Source organism: Schistocerca nitens, chromosome 2, assembly GCF_023898315.1.
Source record: "Schistocerca nitens isolate TAMUIC-IGC-003100 chromosome 2, iqSchNite1.1, whole genome shotgun sequence".
Taxonomy (NCBI): domain Eukaryota; kingdom Metazoa; phylum Arthropoda; class Insecta; order Orthoptera; family Acrididae; genus Schistocerca; species Schistocerca nitens.
This window is the reverse complement of record NC_064615.1, coordinates 1065442179-1065456974: the sequence shown is the minus strand read 5'-3', so window position 1 is coordinate 1065456974 and position 14796 is coordinate 1065442179. Positions and strand designations below refer to the sequence as shown.

Sequence of the window (14796 nt, the reverse complement as noted above, 5' to 3'; positions counted from 1 at the left end):
TAATTAGCTGTCTCGTGGTTTTATGTGTATCAAATGCTTCTTTTTGAGCTTGAATGTAATTCCCCCTCAATGATAACAGAGGAGTGTACTTGTTCACTTTCTACTAGGATGTTAAGTAGTGTGAGTATCGGGCGTGAGTTGTGCTTCGGTAGCTCAGTTGGTAGAGCACTTGCCCGCGAAAGGCGAAAGTCCCGAGTTCGAGTCTCGGTCGGGCACACAGTTTTAATCTGCCAGGAAGTTTCATATCAGCGCACACTCCGCTGCAGAGTGAAAATCTCATTCTGGAGTGTTTTAAATGTTTACTAATTCAGGTTCGTGATGTCTGATACTTATGATGCAGATGGTTATTGGAGGTCATCTTAAGCTGGAGGAATCATACACATCGACCTGGAGGAATCATACACGTTGACCTCATGGGTGATGAGTGTGGAGCTCGTTCAATACAGTTTCATGTCATAATCAAGCATATTGTCTAATGCTGTTGAATTATCCAGTACTATTTACTGGGTATGACAATGGCTCTTTCATTTTGAATCTCAGTGACATATTAAAACCATATGCAATACAAAAACTTGATTCCTGCCTTTGTGATGCATGTTATCTCAGATAAGTCATCCAAACTATCTTCATAAACTTTCTCAAAGCTCTGGTCTGTCACTTTTGCTCTGTGTCCCACATTTGTTGTCTTGAAATACAGGACCAGTAGATGTAAGAGAGAGAATAAAATGGAGGATGTTTTTATCACAAGACCTTGTATCTAATAACCATCTATCAGTTATTAGTTCCATGTGAATTGACGTGAAACTTACTAAGAGTTTTTTTGAAGTTCAACAACCGAGCAAGGTGGTGCAGTGGTTAGCAGACTGGACTTATACCTGGGAGGATGACTGTTTGAATCTGCATCTGACCATCCTGATTTTGGTATAATCACACCAGGAATATGCTGGGATGGTTCTTTTGAAAGTGTTCAACTGATTTCCTTCACCATCCTTGGACCAATTCGAGCTTGTGCTCTGTCTCTAATGACCTCATTGTCGATTGGACATCAAACAATAATTCCCTCCCTCCCTCCCTCCCTCCCTCCCTTCAAGTTCAAAATACCGTGAGCAGTCGTGATAGGTTGGGGCAATGAGCAGGTTTTGTAGAGACTGCTTACATTATTCAACCGTAAGAGCACTGCCTCATAAAAAAAAGTGAGGCTAGCATATTTTTTGATTTGTAAGTTAAAATGTTTCTTTGCTCATAATTTTTAAAGAAACCATATGTTCTCTTTGTTAGCAATTGACTTTAGATGATTCATTGTGCAGTATCTAGTGACTAGAGAATGAAATACTTCTTCTTTTCTTTTTCAGGGCAAAGAAAACTACAGTATTTCTGCATTTGCAAACGATGTGAAAAAATGGCTTGATTCATTTGTTAAACAGCCAAATGTTCAAACTCTGCCATTGCCAAGTGGCATGACACATGAAGAGGTGGCAGCATTCAAAACAGAAGCAGAAAAGCGTGGGCTTCAGTGGCAAGTGTCATTCACCAAAGGGCAACGGCAAATTTATGTTGTGAAACCTCCTCCTCAGTGATTCCCATATCCGGCGATTGGCCTTGCTTGGAAATGAAATTAAAGACTGTTACTATTAGCTTACAAACACTGAAATAGATGGACTGTAAAGTACAAGATTTCTCTTTAGTTTTGTTCAGTGGGTTCAGTGTTGCAGTATGCACTCTGAAAAAGAATTGTAATGTTCACGGAGAATGTAACTTATTTTGTATCTCCTTTATTTGATTTATAATTTGTATGCAAGCAGCAATTCTGAATATCTATGGTTTTTTTTTATCTACTTCATCTGTGGACAACAGAGGTTTTGGTGTCATACTCAGAGGTTCAAAATAACTGTTCAAAGTTTCCATCTCCCCATGTTACTGTTGATTTATTTTTAAATCAATATTCTTGGAATAGATTTTCATGTTAAATTGTTTTTGTAGCTGCTATTCAGAGAATCATTTTTTACTGAAAATGTAGTTTGTGCAGTTTTTCATGCTAGCTCGGCACTCTAGTCATCCATCAACAAACGTGTGGAGATTATGGCATACTCTACACGTGTCAGCAGATACCAACCTTTGTGGTCAACCATCATTTCAGCAGATGAGTAGACCCTGTGCCATTGTTCATTCTTTTTATTTTTAATCAAGGTATTTTGTGAAAACATAATTGCTATGTAGAAATATATGAGATTATTTTCTGCTGCTATTTTAAAAAGCAGTTTAAGCTTCAGTTATATGAAATATTTAAAAATTCATTGTTTGTAATGTCATTGCAGTACTTGGTAACACTGCATGGGGAAGCTGGAGATTACCTTTTGTCTTTTTTTTTTTTAAATTGGTCAAGAAACATTTGTTCACAATATCAGTGAAGATATTAGTTATGTTCATGAAGAATCTAGTCTTTCTCATCATTTGTGGGTTTTTATATGTTTAAATATTGATCTGCACACATTTGTTTTCCTCTGGTCATTATTACACTATTTATAGTAATGGCCTTCAGTGTGATGCTCATTCCAACTTAATGGCATATACTTCCTAACGGGAGATCCAACTAGTACCACCAAAACACTTTCATTGGTGACTCAGGTGTCCTATGCAAGAGCCCACTAGGCATATTGATGGACTGTAAAGTACAAGATTTCTCTTTAGTTTTGTTCAGTGGGTTCAGTGTTGCAGTATGCACTCTGAAAAAGGATTGTAATGTTCACGGAGAATGTAACTTATTTTGTATCTCCTTTATTTGATTTATAATTTGTATGCAAGCAGCAATTCTGAGTATCTATGTTTTTTTTTTTTTAATCTACTTCATCTGTGGACAACAGAGGTTTTGGTGTCATACTCAGAGGTTCAAAATAACTGTTCAAAGTTTCCATCTCCCCGTGTTACTGTTGATTTATTTTTGAATCAATATTCTTGGAATAGATTTTCATGTTGTTTGCGAGATAGAATTTTCTCAACAAGAGTGGATTTGCCTATATTTGTGTCACCATATAAATATAGTTGTTTCTTACGAACCATTTTGGACCGAAAGGCCTCATTGTACCAACGGACCACGCGGCCCGCCCAGCCATTATACTTCAGGTGACACTCGGTAAGAGCACGAACCACAAACTTCTTAGCCTGAAATGATTCGAAGTATATTTCAATAAATCTAATGCGAGACCAATTGTTCACAAGAAATGAATCTGTATAATCAATATATTCAGTACGTTCCGCCCATCGACGAAGACGAACATTAAACGACAGCGCCGAGTCATTGCAATTTGAAATTGGTTCCGGATCTGATTTAGTAATATATATCAAAGCATTTTTTCTACTACGACATTTTTGTACGTCAAAAACACCATTTATACTGCCAAACATAAATTCCAGACCGGATCTAACATCTGCCAATAGTTTCGCTTCACCTAACTTTGTATCACCCTGAAAGAGGGGTTCGTCATAGGTGCTTGTCTACATGCTTGTTTCAAAACTAAGTCGTTGAGCAGCCAAGTACTGTCGTGGAACTTGTTGCTGTCTTTGACAAGTTTCCAGAATGTGCTGCAGTCTTCATTGAGCCCCTTTCATTTGTTGCAGTCTATATAAAAGTTTTCATATTGTGCTTGATGCACTCTTTCAAGCACAGTGCAGATCTTCTAGGTGGTCTCATGGTAAGTGCTATCTTAGCAGTGAGTGTAAGGGAAGATGGGAGAGGTCCACATGATGCAAGTGTCCTTGTCACCACATACACTGTTCCTTGAGGTGGCGGTGATATCTAGTATCTTCAAAGTATTCAAGACTGTCTCATTTGTCACATGATCCCTCCATGTTATCCCTAGAATATTTTGTAAGAAGAGCAAATTAAAGATGTTGAGCTTACATTCTTGTATAATCAAACAATGGAAAATCCAGGATGGAATGTAACAATATTATGAGAAGGAAAGTTACTACTAACCATATTGCGGAGATGCTGAGTCGCAGATAGGCACAACAAAAAGACTCTCACAATTAAAGCTTTCGGCCGTTGATGCCTTCATCATCACCACACACACACACACACACACACACACACACACACACTTCTTGTTTAGCATATAATATCCAAGCCATACACGGGGATGCTCAGCACATGTACTGGATAGACTAGTATTTTTGTGGGCACCATGTGATGGTTGTTGCCCTATATTCTTATGTGGAGTGCCTTGAATGTATTTGCTGCTTTGCCAGTTCTTGCATTTATTTCATCCTCCAGAGAGAGACCTCCAACACCAGTGAGCCAACGTAGCAGAATTTGTCACCTACATTCAACAAGGAACCACCCATTTTTGTGGTAGGCATAGCCATGTATCCTTGCATCACTCTCAAGACTTCTTTACATCCACGTAGAGAAGAGCTTGTACACAATAGCAGATTTGTCCATAAACCTTTGAAAGTCATCTTGAGTTAGTGCTACAAATGCTGTATCGTCTGTGAATAAAAAGTTACATATAGGTAAGTCCTCACTATAGTGGTTAGGTCGGAATAGCAACATCTTGTAGTTTCCCATCAACACTGGTTTGTATATGTATATCCAGGTTTGTTTCACCAAAAGCAAGATCGAGAAGTAGTGAGAAGAATATACAAACATGGCAGGGGCTAGTATGCAACCTTGACCAACTTCTCTTTGCACAGCAAACAGATCAGATGTGCTTCCATCAAATATTACAGCGCCCTCTATACCATTGTGAAAGCCCTGTCATCTTAAGAAGATTTGGAGGACACAATACGTTCACTAGTAAAATGACTGTCAAATGTTTTATGTAGATCGATGAAAACCATGAACAGTGGGATCTTCTGCTCACAACACGTTTCCTGAATTTGTTGCAATGTGGAGATAATATCATATCACTGAGCTTGAAACCCACGTTGAGACTCGGGATCCATTCTGTCTGGCATCACATGGATGAATACTTTGCTGACGATACTCAGTAGTGAAATTCAGCAGCAGCAATTGTGATCACCATGCTCACCGTCACTTTTACTTTTGTATAGTGTGACGATGTTGGGATCATGCATGTCCTGTGGCACAGCCCAACATTTAAGATTGTAGAGTGCTGGAAGGAGAGGTATCAGTTTGATAAGTTATGTGTGGATGTTTTCTTTACCAGAACATTTCCAGCATTTAAGCCATGCAACCCTTTGAAGCTCCTCCTTAGTAGGTCAGGTGTCCAGGTCGTAGTAAACTGACATTTGAGATTTCACCTTTTGCATTTGGGCTGATGTTGGTCAGGGTCAATAGAGACCACTGTAAGTATTCCACCCATCATTGAAATTGTCAATTACAATCTGTGATTACTGTTCCATGATCTCCTTAAGTGGGGCATTCTTGTTAGAAGTGGGTTCAGTGGCACTTTTGATACCTAAGTGTAGCCCACCAATGTTCCCTGCAGTGGCACACACCTGTATATTTGTGCAAAGTTCCTCCCAGTACCATGTTAATGCAATTTCTAAGTGTTAGGCAACTTTCACGTGGCACTCAAACCCTTGCAACGTTACTCACAATATTTAAACAAAACAAAGGCAATTGCTCAGTGAACTTTCATTTAAAATAGCCCAAAACATAACCTGAAATGAAAAACTGCCAAAAACTGTTTATATTTTTATAAAAATTAAGTTCGTAAGAAACAATGTGTTTATATTTTACAAATGTGTAACATACCATGTTTTGGTATATTTTTCTAAATACATCAATATAATAATTTGTTTATCTTTGTTACTATAACTTGCCTGTCACTCATCTCAAATATGATCCTAATTTTAAACCCAGCCTTCAGTGTCACAGTTCTATTCTCACATTTCCTCACTGGAGTGTACAAAAGTCATGTCGGAGAATGGTGTGAACACTGTCAGATTACTTTATTAAGCAGTGTCTTTTTACAAGCACTGCACAATTTTTAATGTGAAAATGTTTCTTGTTAATTGTGTAGAGTTAACCAACAAGAAAATTTTTGTTGTGCTTTATGCGTAACGGTGATGGCATGCAAGATTATGTTCTGCTGGTTGCATTCATTACTGGAATCCATTCCAATAACATGAGGCTTGGGGGAAATTCCATTTTGTTGTATAATTTAGCATTAGTATGTCACATATTTTAGTCTTGTAAACTTTTGTCTCAAAGGCGTACAGTTTCAGTGGTACGGTTGGTTTCATACTGGAAAGGCACAAGTTGTTGGAACAAAATGAAACATCTGCTCATGCAATACCTCATTGTTCAGGCATATCAGATTTCTTTCATGGATGTTGCATGTAGGAGCCCATGCAGAAGACAATGAAAGGTACTGTGGTGAAAAAGTTCATGGTGCTTCAAAATGAAAATCATTTTTATATAAAACTGAAAACTTGTGCATACTCTCTCATTGATTGTATCAATATTCATTTGTGTTTTGATATATTGTAAAATTTCAATCATTTCTGTGTACTGCGACAAACTCTTACTGTTATCGTCCATTGTAAGCTTAAAATGATTTGCGCTTTTTTAAAATTTTTGAGAACATAAGGCCTATCCTCATTCAAAACGTTTGCAAGTTTGTTAGTGACTATACTTAACGTCAAAAAGTTTTAGGAAACTAGTAATTTTGAACACAGAGTTTTCAGTTGCCTTAATAGAAATCTTGTTTTGTGTATTTGCTTAAATTAGTAATTTTTTAGCTTTACAGATTAAAAGATAGTGAGCAGGCTTAGTTTAGTCATTTGTTCATTGACCTGTAAAAGATCGCATAAGCCACATTGCAACACCACTGTGAAAGCTGTTTCTAAATCTGGTATGAGTTAGTTGACATTTGTCAAATTATTGGGAACTGCTGCGAATTCCTCCTGTGTATCCTGTCACCTCCGCAGGAAATACAGGATGTGCCAGTACTCATTCATCTGACTGCAAATGGCATGTCAATCATAGATCTAGGCATTCTGTGTAGGGTAGACGGTAACCAGGAAGGACTTGTGGTGTTACACCGATCCCCCTCACCAACAAATTCGAGGTACTGTCTTTCATTGAAACTGAAACAGAGCCAGTGTGACTCTCTTCACCTGTTTTGGGAAAACCTGCTTAGTCCTGTGTCAAGAGGAGCAAACACAAAGGAAGGGGTCTATTAATCGTTGGCAGTTCAAGTATACGGTGAATAATGGTACCTCTTACGGAAATAGCAACAGGGGACAGGAAGGAACACCAGGTGCACTCGGTGTGTATGCCCGGGAGCCTCATTCGACAGGTTGAAGAAGCTATTCCAGCAGATTTTGAGGGAGCAGGATATAATCAACTGCAGATTGTGATGCACTTTGGAACTAACGATGCCTGTCATCTAGGATCTGTGGTCATACTCTGATCATTCCAGTGACTTGTAGAGGAGATTGAAAAGACAAGCCTTGTGCACGGAGTTTCAATAAATTTGCAGCATTGTTCCCAGAACTGATCTTTGCCACCTAGTTCTGGGTTGAGTGGAATGACTGAACCAGAGACTTTGAAGGTTCTGTATCATGCTACACTGAAACTTCCTGAACTTGCGACATAGGGTTGAGAACTGTAAGGTGTCCCCCCTCCCCCCCCCAAATGAGCAAGGTGTGCAGTACACATCACAGGCTGCTACTCAAGTAGCTGACTATGTGCAGGGTGCACACAAGGTTCTTTTTAGATTTTCCGTCCAGTCCAGATAATGACACCTGTAGGAGACCCAGAAATATAAGTGTAAGGTCCAAAAGAACACCCCCTTTAGGCGAGAGTATAGAAATCCTAGTAATTGACTGCCAAAGAGCAAAGTGCCAGAGTTTAAAGTGCTCCTGAAAAGCAGTGAAGCTCACATAATACGAGGGACAGTAATCTGTCTGAAACCTGACAGCAGTGAGATTAATTGGGTAATTTAAGTGTTTATCGAAAGAATAGTTTAACGAAAAATGGAGGTGGTGTATTTATCACTGTAGAAAAGAAACTCGGATCCACTGAGATAGAAATTGAAGTTGAATGTGAGATTGTGTGGGCAAATCTCAGTATCAGGGATGGGCAAATGATGTAATCAAAAACTTAGAGAAAAACTCAGTTTGCTTGTATGTAAGTTCCGTAATCGTCAATGAAGACTTAAACCATCCAACAGTCGATTGGGAGAACTACAGTTTTGTTACTGGTGGTGTGACACGACATCCTGTGAAACATTACAAAATGTCTTCTCTGAAAACTACCAAGAACAGATAGAACCCCACTCATGATAGAAATGTATTAGATGTAATGGCAACAAGAGGACTTGACCTGTTTGAGGATGCCCACATTGAAACTGGTATCAGTGACAATGATGCAGCTGTGGCAGCAATGATTACCAAAGTATAAAGGACAAATAAAACAATTAGAAAGATATATATATTCAGTAAACTTGATTTTAAAAAAAAGCAGTAGTATTATATCTCAGTGACAATCTTGAAACTTTCAGCACAGAACAGGGGCATGTAGACAAACTATATCTCAAGTTTAAAAGAATAGTTGACCATGCACTGCATAGATATGTACCCAATAAAATGGTTCATAATGGAAGGTACCCTCCTTGGTATGCAGTCACTGTAAAGATACTTCTAAAGAAACAGACTTCTGCACAATAAGTGTAAAAAGCTTAGGGCTATATATTGAGAGATGCTGAATGAAACACATTTGGCTGTCAAGATTAGTGCGTGAAGCCTTCAGTGATTTCCATAGCAGAATATTGTCAAATGATCTTCCAGAAAATTCAAAGAAATACTAGTCATATGTACGGGCTGTTAGTGACTCCAAAGTTAGTGTCCAGTTACTTGCTAATGATGCAGGAACTGAAATTGAGGGTAGCAAAGCAAAAGCTGAAATGCTTCATTCCGTTTTCAAATGTATTTTCACAAAGGAAAACCCAGGAGAATTCCCCAAATTTAATCTTTGTACCAATGAAAATACTAGGTTAAAACGCCCTATCAGATTCTGTACTGAATTTGCGGCTGATTAGCCTCTCTTCTTACTATAATCTATTATAGATCCCTTGAACAAAAAACTGGTCCCAGTAGTTGGAAGACGGCACAGGTTGCACCATTTAAAAAAGGGTAGTAGAAGTGTTCCACATAATTACCTTCCAAAACCCTAGACATTGATTTGTTATAGAGACTTAGCCCATTTTCTTGGCTCAAACATAATGCGGTATCTCGAACAGAATGACCTCTTCCATGCCAATCAGGATTGATTCAGAAAACATTGATCATGCAAAGCCCAACTCTCACTTTTCTCGCAGGACACACTGAAAGCTTTGGACCAATGCAGTCAAGTAGGTGCAGTTATTGTTAAAAATATGATATGGGGTAACAAGCTAAATTTGTGACTGGATAGGTAAGGAGGATGCAGCATATTATCTCGAATGGAAATGGAGAGTCATCGTCAGATGTGGAAGTAACTTTGTGTGTCCCAGGAAAGTGTGTTGGAATCCTTGCTGTTGATGTAGTATATTAATATCCTTGCAGGCAATATTAATAGCAATCTCAAACTTTTTGCAGATGACACAGTTATCTGTAGTGAAGTACTGACCGAAAGAAGCTGCATAAATATTGTCAGATCTTGATAAGTGGTGAAAAGACTGGCAGCTTACGTTAAATATTCAGAAATGTAAAATTATGGACATCACAAAATGAGAAGGCTTAGTATCCTTTGACTATGACATAAATGAGCCACAGTTGGAATAAGCTAAATTGTACAAATACCTGTGTGTATCACTTTGTAGGGATATGAAATGGAATGATACATAAGTGCAGTTGCAGATAAAGTAGGTGGTAGCCTTGGGTTTATTGGTAGAATACTGGTAAAATTCTCTACAAAGGTGATTGCTTATAAATCATTTGTGCAACCCATTCTGGAATATTGCTCAAGTGTGTGGGACCTGTACTAAATAGGACTAACAGGGGACATTGAACACATACAGAGAAGGGCAGAACAAATGGTCAGAGGTTTGTTTGACCTGTGGGTGTCGCAGGGATGCTGAAGTAACTGAATTGGCAGACCCTTGAAGATAGACTTAAACAATCCTGAGAAACCCAGTTTACAAAGTTTCAAGAACCAGCTTTAAATGAAGACTTTAGGAATATACTACAACTCCCTACATATTGCTCACATAGGGATTGTGAGGACAAGATTAGATTACTCGCAGCACACACAGAGGCATTTAAACAATCATTTTTCCCATGCTCCATACACGAATCAAACAGGAAGTGCCTTGGACAAAATGTATGTTGTTTCACCATTAATTATTTTGTAAAGATTATCTTATGGGATTTCAAATTTGTCAGCAGTTGACTGTGGATCTATTTGTGCAATTATACAAGGCATGTTTTTTAAGTAAGTACCGTTTTGCCAAACCGCGACCACAGTGCTGCGGTCGGCATTCTGCGTATGCGCACTGGGTACCTACATCTGTTGTCCACGCACTGACGCCATTACAGTTTGATTCTTCCTTGTTTACCTTGTGTACTGAGTGTTATCGATGCCTCTGATAATTGTGAGTCCCGCCGACTGTGAAGTACAGGCTGTTATAAAATTCTTTAGTGGTGAAGGCCTAAAAGCGATCGATATTCATCGTGAGATCTGTGCAGTTTACGGAGAAAACATTATGAATGATGGAATGGTAAGAAAGTGGGTGAGAGCATTTAAAGATGGCCGCACAAATGTGCATGATGAACAATGGAGTGGGCATCCTTCAGTCGTTAATGAAAGTTTGGTGCAGGAAGTGGCAATAAGGTGAGAGAAAACAGACGCTTTTCGATTTCCTCCTTGCGGGATGACTTTCCTAATGTTTCTCGTAGTGTTGTGTGGCATTGTGACTCGAGCACTTGAATTACCGAAAATTGTGCACACATTGGGTACCGAAAATGTTGACGGATGTGCACAAAACCAAATGTTTAGACAGTGCATTGACTTTCCTTGAGCGGTACCACAATGGTGATGATTTCTTAAGCCAAATTGTTACAGGCGATGAAAACATGGCTGGCCTACGTCACACCGGAATCAAAGCAACAGTCCATGGAATGGCGGCATTCAGATTCACCCAGAAAAGTTAAGTTTAAGCAAACAATTTCTGCCTGGAAAATCATGTGCACAGTATTTTGGGACAGAAAAGGAGTATTGCTTGTGTAATTTCTGCCTCGTAATGAGACAATCAATGCAGCAGCATACTGTAAGACATTGCACAATCTGCGCTGTTCAATTCAGAACAAAAGACGTGGCAAGTTGAGCAAGGGCATCGTTTTGCTGCAAGACAATGCCCGTCCGCATGTGGCGAATCAGATCAAAGATCTCATTACATCTTTTTGATGGGAAACTCTAGATATCCTCCGTACAGCCCCGATCTTGCGCCCAGTGACTACCATCTGTTCCTGCACTTGAAGAAATACCTGGGCGGTCAGTCTCTTCAAGACGATGACTAAGTCAAAACAGTGGTGATGCAGTGGTTAAAAAGTCAGGCGGCAGACTTCTATGAGGAGTGTATTAAAAAACTGGTACAATGTTATGACAAGTGCCTCAATATTGACGGAAATTATGTAGAAGAGTAGATTAAGGTACAGGCTTTCATGTAAAAATAAAATTATTGAGATACCTTAGCACGTCTTTTTTTAATTTCAAAACAGTACTTACTTAAAAAACACGCCTCGTAATTAAGATTTGATCAGTGTTAACCCTTAGGATAACAATGTATTATTACACCCTACTGCCCTACTGACACCAGTGTTGTCAGAGTGCCAGTTTGTCAGAACGCTGTTTACTTCTCACTGCTTATAAAATTCACCTCTAGATGTAGGTAGCATGCTCAGTATTGATGCTCAACCTTCCAGTTTACATGTACGTCAATAGTTATCTATTTTTGAGCATTGTTGCTGTGAAATACCAACAATTGATAACTCTGCTACTGTGTTGTTCGTTTGTTGACATCGTTCTTCGTAACACTGTTTGCAGTGTGTTATTTCATCTGACATTGTTGTTTTCATGCACTATTGTTATTTAATATTGTTTCTGTGCTGTTTTTCTTTAAGTTAATGTTTCCAGTTTGTTTATGTCATTCACTTTTTCAATTTTGTAATAAAAATGTGTCCAACAGTGGAAGTTGTGAGTTGTTGGTAAATACTAGTGATAGAGAATACTTTTGTGAAACTAGCAGCAGTTGAAAGATGATGTTTGTGCTGGTATATAGATTGAAAATGATGACAGAATGGAAAATACACAATACATTTAAGTGATTAAACCTGAAACACGACAGCTGCTACCACATCCAATTCACAGTGTGTCTGGACTGCAGCATATGCCTTCACTGGGCTCTTTTTCAATTGAATATTTCAATTTAGTTTTCACTGCAGTGTTACTTCAACTAACTGTCACTGAAACAAATTGCTCAGGTAAGCAATTTATATTTAAACATGCGGCTACTTTGTGCAGCCCATATCAAAAATGGAAAAATGTCACAAGAGCTGAGGTAAGAGGTTCCATAGCATGCTTACTGAATATGAGACTCAACAAAAGACACATTGTATTCATTCTCATGCACAGAATCATCAAGACATTTCCATGGTTTGGCAAAATGTATTTTCTTCCAGAACACAAGTGTTAGGTGACACAGGACTGCATACATCAGGCAGAACTTTATGTACTGTACAGTTATTGTAATTATTATCTCCGTAAATAATGTTAAAAATTTTGTTTTTCTCAGAAATTTGGAAACAAAAGCAAATTTATATTATTTTTTTACGAAAATACTTTTTATTTCATCACTTATAAACAATTTAAAGTGAAGACACATGACAATCTGGGTATGCTATGTAAACTACAATGAGTAAGTGGCATTCTTTTCATATTTTTAAATTGAATGCAGCATAATATATGGTAGTTGAAATGAAACACTTCATGACAGTATAAAAACATATGATATTTTTAGCATTCACGGTTCAAAATGGCTGACGGCAAAAGGGTTAAGGAAGATAAATGTATAATGTACTGTAAAATGAATGGATTTCAGCATCATGAGTGTCTCTGATTGAACTATTGTCGGCCATTCTGAACCTGGATCAGTCTGGTACAAACTGTCAGCGTGACACATCATGAGTGGTTGTAAGTGAGATTTCTTGAATGATTAACTTACTTGCACATTTTGAAAAATGATCGAAGGAACCTGGGCTAGATTACAATTGGGATTCCGACAACCTTAGAACTATTTTCACAGTGGGTTTTGCTGATTTGTAATTGAGACAGCTAAATGCTGTGGAACTGACGATATTTCAGGGAGTACTACAAATGATAAAAAGCACTCCGTCTGTAGGCCACAAGTGGCCCATTGGGACCATCCGACCGCTGTGTCATCCTCAGCTGAGGATGCAGATGGGGGGGCACATGGTCAGCACACTGCTTTCCCGGTTGTTATGATGGCTTTCTTTGACCGGAGCCGTTTCGGTTGAGTAGCTCCTCAATTGGCATCACGAGGCTGAGTGCACCCCAAAAAATGGCAACAGCACATGGCAGCCTAGATGGTCACCCATCTAAGTGCCGGTCACACCTGGCAGCGCTTAACTTCGATGATCTGACAGGAACCGTTGTACCCACTGCGGTAAGGCCCTTGCCACTACATATGATAAGAGACTCTTATTTGATTTTCACCTTAAAGGTGAACTGGTTATAACCAAAGAGAACAGTCTTCTGTCATATTACAAGTATTCTGAACTTGTGTGAACAAACAATTTTAATGAGAATTTAATTTGATGTTGTAGGAAACAGTTAATTCCAGCCACCTTGATCCCATCTGCATCTTTTATTAACTGGAAATGAACACCGTACTGAGCATTTTGCGACAAATGGTTGGCCACTATTACATTTATTTAAAAAAAGTAGTTGGCCTCTCTGCACAGCCAGTTGTTAGTATAAGAGGCAGAATCTAAAATTTTTGGGACTGGTGCTGCCATCTGGTTAAGTAGGAGTAGTAGATCTTTGCACCACAAAGTGGCGACAGCTGCATATCTGAGTCAGTGTGCGGAGTGGCATTCAGCTGAGAGGATGTGTTGCGTGTCCCCAGTGATTTCTGTAATACTCTGGTGATTTTACGATGGATCCATGAACAGAACAGTGCGTGTGTATCAAATTCTGTGTGAATCTTGGGAAAAGTGCTACGGAGACCCTTGCAATGATTCAATAAGTGTTTGGGGGACAGAGCATGAGCCGTATGTGTGTGTTGAGTGGCATGCTCGGTTCAGGGCTGGCTGTACAGACGTTGAAGATGATGCTCACCTTGGAAGGCCCAGTAGCTGCACAACACCAGACATTATTGCCAAATTTCAACAATTGGTTCATGCGGATCGACTTTGTACCATTCAAGACCATGCGGATGAAGTGGGTATTGGTTATGGAACATGCCAACGAATGATGACTGAATTGGGCATGCACTGTGTCGCCACAAAATTTATGCCAAGGATCTCGACTGCTGATCAGAAGGCATAGCATGTTGAAGTGAGCACGGACATTCATCAGACCGCATCTGATGATCCAACCTTCTTATCATGGGTTATCACCGGCAATGAGAGCTGAATTTGCGGTTATGACCCAGAGACAAAGCACCAACTGTCCCAGTGGAAGAGTCTGGGCTCTCCAAGACCCAAAAAAGTGAGACAGGTGAAGAGCATGATCATCGTTTTCTTTGATACCAAGGGAATTGTGCACAAAGAATTCGTCCCACCCAACCAAACAGTGAATTCCGTGTACTATTGTGACATTTAGCGACG

General features: G+C 39.1%; 1 protein-coding gene across 2 annotated transcripts in view; it reads left to right on the top strand.

Annotated features, from left to right (window-relative positions):
• The window catches only part of LOC126237442 (inactive peptidyl-prolyl cis-trans isomerase FKBP6), a 59103-nt gene extending 53345 nt beyond the window's left edge, over nucleotides 1-5758 (top strand). Inside the window, exons 8-9 of one of the 2 annotated variants that reach the window (XR_007545073.1) lie at nucleotides 1353-1877; nucleotides 2885-5758. Coding sequence is in view for 1 of the 2 variants with exons in the window: in XM_049947561.1 (XP_049803518.1) it covers nucleotides 1353-1577 (225 nt within the window). In the remaining variant the exon portion in view is untranslated. Of the gene's footprint in view, nucleotides 1-1352 lie in introns of both variants that reach the window. The other variant, XM_049947561.1, reaches the window with a different exon arrangement.
• Nucleotides 5759-14796: the final 9038 nt, after the last annotated feature.